The sequence below is a fragment of the Meles meles genome, chromosome 18 (genome assembly GCF_922984935.1).
Source record: "Meles meles chromosome 18, mMelMel3.1 paternal haplotype, whole genome shotgun sequence".
NCBI classification, from domain to species: Eukaryota; Metazoa; Chordata; class Mammalia; order Carnivora; family Mustelidae; genus Meles; species Meles meles.
The window spans coordinates 63554573-63562786 of record NC_060083.1 but is presented as its reverse complement, the minus strand read 5'-3'; the positions used below and the strand labels follow the sequence as shown (position 1 = coordinate 63562786).

Genomic DNA, 8214 nt, shown 5'->3' with positions numbered 1-8214 from the left:
CCCCCAGTGACGGTGACTCAGTCTCACCCCCAGTGACGGTGCGAACGGACCCCTCGAGCCCCGGGACTTTTGTCAAAGCGGCAGCACCAAGTGCTGACGCAGGGCCTGGAACTCGGGGCGGGACAGACGGACGCACCCGTTGCCCCACTAGATGTCCCAGGAGCCCAGCGTCCGAGGAAGCCTCAGCGCCTCCCGAGCGGCTGGTGTCGTCCTGGCGCTCGGCCCGCGCCCCCACTCTGGCCGCGCCCACCCCAGTCCGGGCAGGCCTGGCCTTGCGGAGCCTGAGCTGGGGAGCGGCGGCGGCCACACTGCGCTCCCGCCGATCTGGGGCCGCAGACGCAGGGAGCAGCCGCTGAGGGCGTGGGAGCCCGTGCGGGGGACGCAGGGAGCGCGGAGACCGCCGGCCACGGGGCTCGCCAGGCCGAGCCGGACCCCCGAGGGCAGCAGGGCAGCGGCCGCCGGAGCTTTGCCCCGCGCCCTGGGCGCCGGCTGCCCGCACCACCTGGAAACTCGGCAGGGCAGGGGGGCGCCCACGGGCACAGCGAGGCCGGCCCGGCCCAGGGACGCCCGCCCTCCCGGCGCGGAGAGCCCGCGGGTCCCGGCCTCAGCGCCCCTTCCAGCGCTGACTCCGCCACCGGCTCCTCTCGGCGGCCAGAGCGTGTGGTGGGGGCGGCCGCCGGGCTTCCTGAGCTCAGTGAGGGCGCGGGGTCCAGGGGCGCCACCCGTCCCCGAGACCCACTGGTGGCACCTGCCACACGTCGTGGTAGGCAGAAGGCCGCCGGCCGGGCTCTCCCTCCAGCGGGCGAGGCGCCCAGGCCGTGGAGAGCCGCAAGGTGGACAGTGGTTGTGACAGCAGCTGTCGTCCGCTCCTCTCCTTGTCGCCTGTGCCCGCCGGCCGTTCTGCCCTCCCGCCCGTGGGCGCCAGCGTGTCTGGGGGACACGCATCTGGCTGCGCTGTTGGCTGGATTCTGTGAGTCATAGGTCGCTATGGGCTCTGCTTGGAGGGTCAGTCACATGCGCGGTGGTGGTTCACACGGGGTGGATGGACACCGCGCACGTGGGACCCTGGCCCCAGGGGACGGTTTGCCCAAGGTTTGGAGGGCAGAGGTGAGGCACAGAGACAGTGCTGTGCCCGACGTGGTCACAGCTGACACCCTCGATCAAGCTAACATGGCCAGTGGTGAGACAGGTGCCGGTGCGGCAGCGGCCGATGGCGCCCCTCCCTGATGGGGACACGGGACACCTCACCTCGGAGGAACACCGGGCAAGGCCCAGCTGACAGACTTTCTACAAAGGAACTGACCTCCAGGCTCCAGAAATGCCAAGGTCATAAAGGTCGAGGAAAGACTGGGGAGTGTTCTGGAGTGGGAGGGACGAGAGCGACGGGCCACCCTAACCACAGGCGAGCCTGGGCTGGACACTTTCCCTCCACAGAACTGATGCGGAGTTTCAGGCGAGAGGAGAGAGTGACTCCAGGCACGGAGCCCAGGACGCTATGGGGGCAGGTCTCACCGCAAACACGAGCAACTGGATGCCGGAACCTGGAGAGGTGTGTGTGACCTTGACTATAGGGATGGCTTCATGGGGCTTGCCTATGCGGACGCCTCCAATTGTACATGTTTAATCTGTGGCGTTCCTGTTGCTAAAAAGAAAACCACGGGCCCAGGGACATGGGTGGCTCAGTTGGCTGAACATCTGCCTTCGGCTCAGGTCACGATCCCCGGGTCCTGGGATCGAGCCCCCCATCAGGCTCCCTGCTCAGCCAGAGGTCTGCTTCTCCCTCTGCCCGCCACTCCCCCTGCTCGTGCTGTCTCTCTGTGGTGAATAAATACATAAAATCTTTAAAAAGAAGGATGGGAAGGAGAGGGGAGGGAAGAGGAGGGGAGGGGAGGAAAACCACTGGCCCAAACTGTAGTAACTCACGTCAGGGACCCTTGAACCAGTGAAGCTGGGCTGGTCCCGGTCAGCATTCAGAAATGTCTTCCCCCTTCAAGAGCCCCCTCGTCTGAAGCAAGGCATCCTTTGCTAATAACTTCCTTTTTCCCAGTCCCTCTCTGCTTTAAAAACCTCTCCTTTTCTGCCGCTCATGGGAGTTCCTCTCTACCCCTAGATGGGAAGATCCCTACCCAAAATGGATTGAGAAAGCCGATTAGATCTTTAGAATTTACTCAGTGGAATGTCTGCTGGCGGCCCGACAGTTAGACCTCGATGAAGCCATTCTTTTTCAAACAGACCAGCACTGGGATAGTTCGTAAGACCTGAATGGGAGCTGAGCACACAGGGGGGGGACTCGTGGTGGTCTCCTGGCTGGTGCGTGTGCGTGTGCAGGGTAACGTCTGTTTGAAGGAAGCAGACCAGAAGCTATTTGGGGTGACGGATACTAGTTTCACTCGCAAATGGCTCAAGGGGAGAAAAGCTTGTAGCAGCCTCGCAATCCTGAATTATTTAAAAATAAAAATTACCTGTAGCATTTGATCTGTGTCTGGAATGTGCTGGCGGCCTCGGAGGGACAGATCGGACGGTGTGGGGCTCTGATTGGGGGTGTTAACAGAAGCAGGGAGGTGCTTTGAACCTGCGGGTGTTTGGGGAACATTCCCAGAAGACCTTCTGGGAGCAGATGAGGCAAGGGCAGGCGGGGGGCTGGGGGCCGCCCTGCAGGCCAGGGCTCTGGGAGGGGCGGAGTCCGCATGCTCCATCCTGGGGATCCTGGATGAGACCTGTGGGTCCCACTGTAGACGAGGGCTCACCCCTGCGCCGCACAAACGTGCTTCCCAGGCACTGCTCCAACCGCGGAAAGGATTTCTAACCAGCGGCTGGGAAGAAAGCCAGACTGTGTGTGCTGTGTCATGCCCTGGGCAATGATTTCCTCCCCTGGACTCCTTGATGACTGACAAGGTCAAGGACAAGGACGTGTGCCAGAGGGCGAGCCAACCTGGGCCCCGGGAGCAGAGGAGGTCTGAGAGGCCGGATGCGCTTTAGGACAGCAGCCTCCCTTCCTGGGACCGCTCCTGGGTGAGGGAGGGGTGAGGGAGAGGCGGCAAGGGCCTGCCTGTGTGTCAGGGTCACACAGGCCTATGGCACAGGACTGGAAGGCGCTTGGGACAGGCCCTTGGACTCAGCCCCAGAAGTAGAATGGCCATCAGAATCCACGGGGATCGGGGCACCTGGGTGGCTCAGTGGGTTAAGCCTCTGCCTTCGGCTCAGGTCATGATCCCAGGGTCCTGGAGTCGAGCCCTGCATCAGGTTCTCTGCTCAGCGGGGAGCCTGCTTCCCCCTCGCCCTTTGGCTGCCTCTCCACGGGGATCCGTGCACGAAGGAGAAGCCCACAGCAAGTCCTTTGGCACCGGGAAGAGTCTGCCAATTTGTGCTGAGATGAAATTCTAAAAGGGGGAAGGAGGGGAACAGAAGAAAGACAGCTGGGGAAGGAGCGGACCACCCCCAACTCCCAGAGCCACACCTGGGAGGGAAGAGGGGGCACCTCAGGGCGGCCACACCTTAGCACAGGGCTGAGCACTGTGCTCGGAGGCCTGAGGGGCAGGAGTCCTAGGCTGGCCAGGGGTGCGTGAGGAAGACTCTGGAGCGTCAGTGGCCCCCAGACTGGGGCCACGGTGGGGTAGGGTCAGCAGGGCGGGAGACCAGCCCCAAGCCCAGTGCTCCTGCGCTACTATGCAGGGACGCCGGGCCAGGGCTCACAGGGGTCAGCTCTGGGCCATCTTCCCCCAGCCGGCCGAGAAGGGCATGCCCCTGGTCCACGGTTTATTTTTATTTCCTTTTTCTTTTTCTTTTTTTTTTTTTTTTAAGATTTTATTTATTTAATTGACAGAGAGATCACAAGTAGGCAGAGAGGCAGGCAGAGAGAGAGGAGGAAGCAGGCTCCCTGCGGAGCAGAGAGCCCGATGTGGGGCTCGATCCCAGGACCCGAGATCACGACCTGAGCCGAAGGCAGCGGCTTAATCCACTGAGCCACCCAGGCGCCCTTTATTTCCTTTTTCAAAAGTCAGGGTGGGGCTTTTGGCCGGCACCTTCGGGTTGTGTGTCAGGAGGGCAGCAGATCCCTGTGAACAAGGAAACAGAAGCTGCCGTGATGCCCCGCCCCTGCCCCGTGCCCCCAGCCTCCCTTCCTCGACACCCCCAGAACGGCCCGCCCCGGGGCCTTTAAAACCTCCACGCCCTCCTCTCCCACTGGACAGAGACTCAGGGTCAGCACCATGCAGCTGAGCTTCAGCGGCCGGCGGGCCCTGGTGACCGGGGCAGGGAAAGGTGGGTGTGAGCAGGGCGGGTAAGGGGGCCCGAGGGGCCAAGCTGGAGAGGAAGGTGGGGCGTGAAGCCTCCCAGGTTTGTGTTGGGGTCTGAGTCCCCCCATGCCTGTCACGGACCAACCCGCCAGCAGTCATCCCCTCGCCGCAGCCCCAACAGCCCCTGGACCTGAGCCCGGCAGGTTGCCCTGGGGTAAGAAGGCAAGACCCCTGCCCCTAGATGGTGGCCCTCAAGCTCAGAGATCCAGCCACGGCCTCTTCCCTAGGTCTGGTGGGCAGGAGCTCCTCCGGGGCCTCCCTCAGCCGGAGCCTGGCGGGCCGAGCCTCCGCCTCAGAACTGGTACCACTTCCCCCTGGTGCCCATTCTCTGCCCAGCACCTTCTCACTCCCTTTCCCGAGCAGAGGGGGCTGCAGCCTCGGTCCTCAGGCTTGACCCAGATGTCCTGGGCCATCTCCTCACCAGTGCACCCCTGCAGGGATCGGGAGAGACACCGTGAAGGCCCTGCACGCGCTGGGCGCCGCAGTGATCGCCGTGAGCCGCACCAACACAGACCTGGTGAGCCTCTCCGAGCAGGTGAGGCACGCACCCCCGCCGTGGCCCGAGCCTGCCCCCCACGCCCTCCGGGTGCCTCAGGAGCCTGCTGGTCTACCTCCTTGATCGCTGACCAATGCCTCTCCACAGTGCCCTGGGATAGAGACCGTGTGTGTGGACCTGGGTGACTGGGAGGCCACGGAGCTGGCACTGGGTAACGTGGGCCCCGTGGACCTGCTGGTGAACAACGCTGCCATGCTGCTGAAGCAGCCCTTCCTGGAGGTCACCAAAGACGTCTTCGACAGGTGGGGAGTAGGAGAGCAGGTGGACTGGGGAGGCGCTCCTGGGGATGTGGGGCAGATGTGGCCATGGACCATCTGACTCTCTGCCCTGCCCCAGGACCTTCAGTGTGAACCTGCGCTCGGTGGTCCAGGTGTCCCAGGTGAGCCAGAGGGAGGACAAGGCCCAGCAATGACAAGGCCCAGGTGGGAGTGTCCTGGGGTCAGGCTGCCTCTTTCCCGGCTTCTAGATCGTGGCCCGGGGCATGATCCAGCGAGGAGTGCCTGGTTCCATAGTCAACGTGTCCAGCATGGTGGCCCACGTCTCCTTCCCCAACCTAGCTGTCTACAGTGAGTCCCTCTGCCCAGCCGGTACCCCCCTTTCCATGCAGGAGACGCTGGGCTCTGGGGCTTAGCCTCTGTGCAAAGGAGGTGGAATCCCTAATCGGTCCTCAGGGCTGTCTGCCCTCCACAGGCTCCACCAAGGGCGCAATGACTGCACTCACCAAAGTCATGGCTGCAGAACTGGGGCCATACAAGGTGGGCATGGGAGGGGGGACCTGGGGAACAGGGGTGGGGGTCACGAAGGTCGGGACTTGGTAGGTGCTGGGGAGCATAGGCACCAGGTAGGTGTGGGGAGCAGGACTTTGGGGCGGCGATGGCAATGGGCAGCAGAGGGCATGGGAGAGGACTACGCAAGGCTCTGGGCGGTGGGGTCAGCGATGGACTGAACGCAGAGCGAGCTCTGCAGGTGTGGGGGCGGTGCCCAGGGGCTGTGGGGGCGGGGCTCATCTACCTGCTGAGGCCCGCTTCGACCCCCCCCCCCCCCCGGGGCTAGATCCGGGTAAACTCTGTGAACCCCACGGTGGTGCCGACGGCCATGAGCCAGAAAGTCCTGACGGACCCCGACTTTGCCCGGAAGCTGAAGGAGCGGCACCCGCTGCGGAAGTTTGCGGGTCAGCGGGGCTGCGGGGAGCGACCGGCGCGGCGCGGCGGGGGCGGCCCGGGCTACCCGGGCGCGCCGCGCTGACCCCGCCTGCCCCCACTGCCCCCCGCCGCTCCCCGCAGAGATGGAGGACGTGGTCAACAGCATCCTCTTCCTGCTCAGCGACCGCAGCGCCTCCACCAGCGGCTCGGGCATCCTCGTGGACGCCGGGTACCTGGCCTCCTAGCGCGCGGCGGCCGCTCTCCCGCCCGGCCCGGCCCGGCCCGGCCCGGCCCGGCCCGGCCCGGCCCGGCCCGGCCCGGCCCGGCCCCGCCCCGCCCCGCCCCGCCCCGCCCCGCCCCGCCCCGCCCCCACGCCCGAGGCCCCGCCCCACACCCGATGCCCGCCCCGCCCACACCCCGGCCACGCCCCCACGCCCGAGGCCCCCTCACCCCGCCCGCCCCACCTGACCGTCTGGCGTCCAGGCTCCGCACCTGGCCACGCTCCCCCTCCGCACCCGCGCTGCCTGGAATCCCGCCGCGGTCGCCCCCGCACTGTGTCCTCCGCTGTGCTGGCTGGATTTGCCTTAATAAACGGAGGCCACTCTCCTGGATCCAGTGCGCGCCGGGGTTTCGGAAGGGCAGCCGCGAGGCTGGGGCGGGGAGGATCAGGGGTGGAGGGCGCACACCTCACCTTCCGTGAAGTGAGGGGGCACATCCTAGAGCCAGCCGGACTCCCCCGCTGGCCCTGCCTTGCGGCCGAAGGGCAGCGACTTGCTCACACAGAGGAGATTCTTGCTGTCCAGGCCCGTCCCCCAAACACCCAATCGGCCCTGGGCGAGGCCAGAGTCCAGAGGGCAGCCTACAGCCCCTTCCCTCCCGGGGAGGCTCTGGCCCGCCCTTCAGCCCCGCTCCGCAGCTGCGACCACCGCGACCACCGCGGGTCGGAGAGGTCACGGGTCGGGGATCTGGGCCAGATGTAGACCCTCCCTCGGGGAGGTGGTACTGAGCTCTCAGGCCGGCTGGGGTGGGGGCGGGGTGCTGGACCAGCCGAGTTTATCCAGCCCAAGGGAATCCAGCTCCACTTCCAGGCCCACATCCCCTCGCAAGACTCCTCCTTCGAAGGAGGCCTGAGCTGGGCAAGGGTCCGCAGCTGCTGTCCTGCCTTCTGTCTCCCGCCCAAGTCCAGGCAAGGAGCTCTGCACACCCTGCCGGGTTCCCCTACGCTCACCAGAGTCAAGTCCCTGTAAGGGACTATTTAGCCAGAGTAATTCCATCTTGGGTCAAACAGATATTTTGTTGTTTATGCAGTAAAACTTAAACTGACCCTACCCACCCCCACCCCCCAGGGGACTTACTTAAAAGCAAGCCAGGGAAACCAGTGCCAGGTAACAAAGCCCAAATACAAGGGTGGGTCAGGCCAGGTGGAGACATCCAATCAGTGGGGGCGCATACTGTCTCCCTAGCTGCCAAGGAGTGTGGGTCCCGCCTTTTGGGCGCCAATTCTGACCAAGGTGATAGGCTGGTTCAAATATCTACTAGGGTAAATTGTAATTCAATTGGTCCCTATGTGTGACCTAGCATGACTGTGCAGCTTTCTCTGTGTGTCACAATTTCACTGGCCACCTGTGTGTGGCCAGGCCTAACCACATGCCCTTTGCCCTTCAAAGCTAGTCTGTAAGGCAGAGAGAGGTCGCCTCTTCGTAAGAGACGGCCCTGACCGGTCAGTTCGATTCTCAATGCTTGGTGTGAAATAAAGCTTTGTTTGACCTTTGCTTTGTATCAGTCTTGCTCCTTGAATCACGGACCCATCAGTGGGGGACCTTTTAGTCCCCACCAAACACTTGGGGGATGATGAGGCCTCAGGGGTCACTCAGCTGGACTGGAAAAGTCTCCAACCCTGAGCAAGGGTGCAAGGGAGGAGGGGCTGGGTGGGGTCCCGCAGGCAACGGTCCCACGGGGCTGAGAGTGGGGGTAGGGAGAGCTGAGGGCATTTCCAGCCCACCTGCTACCTCCCACAGCAAGGCTGGTGCCCGAGTCGGCCCACTGACGGTCACCGGGCAGGTTAGAGGATTTAGACAGTGTTCCGGGGGGCAAAGGAAAGCCACAGAAGGGATCTAAACAGATGTGCCTCTCAGGAAGGACTTTCAGATGGGGCCACTCTTCCCTTGGCCTCTGGCGGGGAGGTCAGGGTTTGCGGGGCACCAGGGTGAGGACCTCAGGG

At 64.1% G+C, this 8214-nt stretch overlaps 1 protein-coding gene and 1 long non-coding RNA gene across 2 annotated transcripts; one reads left to right on the top strand and one right to left on the bottom strand.

Annotated features, from left to right (window-relative positions):
• Nucleotides 1-3986: 3986 nt before the first annotated feature.
• Nucleotides 3987-6840, bottom strand: LOC123928849. The gene is made up of 3 exons (XR_006815830.1): nt 6486-6840; nt 4635-4726; nt 3987-4055 (listed from the first exon to the last, which is right to left on the bottom strand). It is a non-coding gene; the product is annotated as an uncharacterized LOC123928849 (long non-coding RNA).
• LOC123928848 (carbonyl reductase [NADPH] 2-like) lies at nt 4086-6299 on the top strand. Its single transcript, XM_045983885.1, has 8 exons — nt 4086-4260; nt 4733-4830; nt 4939-5093; nt 5188-5230; nt 5318-5417; nt 5542-5606; nt 5905-6022; nt 6135-6299. Exons 1-8 carry the CDS (start codon nt 4209-4211, stop codon nt 6236-6238), a joined length of 735 nt encoding a protein of 244 aa, XP_045839841.1. The 5' UTR covers nt 4086-4208; the 3' UTR covers nt 6239-6299.
• Nucleotides 6841-8214: the final 1374 nt, after the last annotated feature.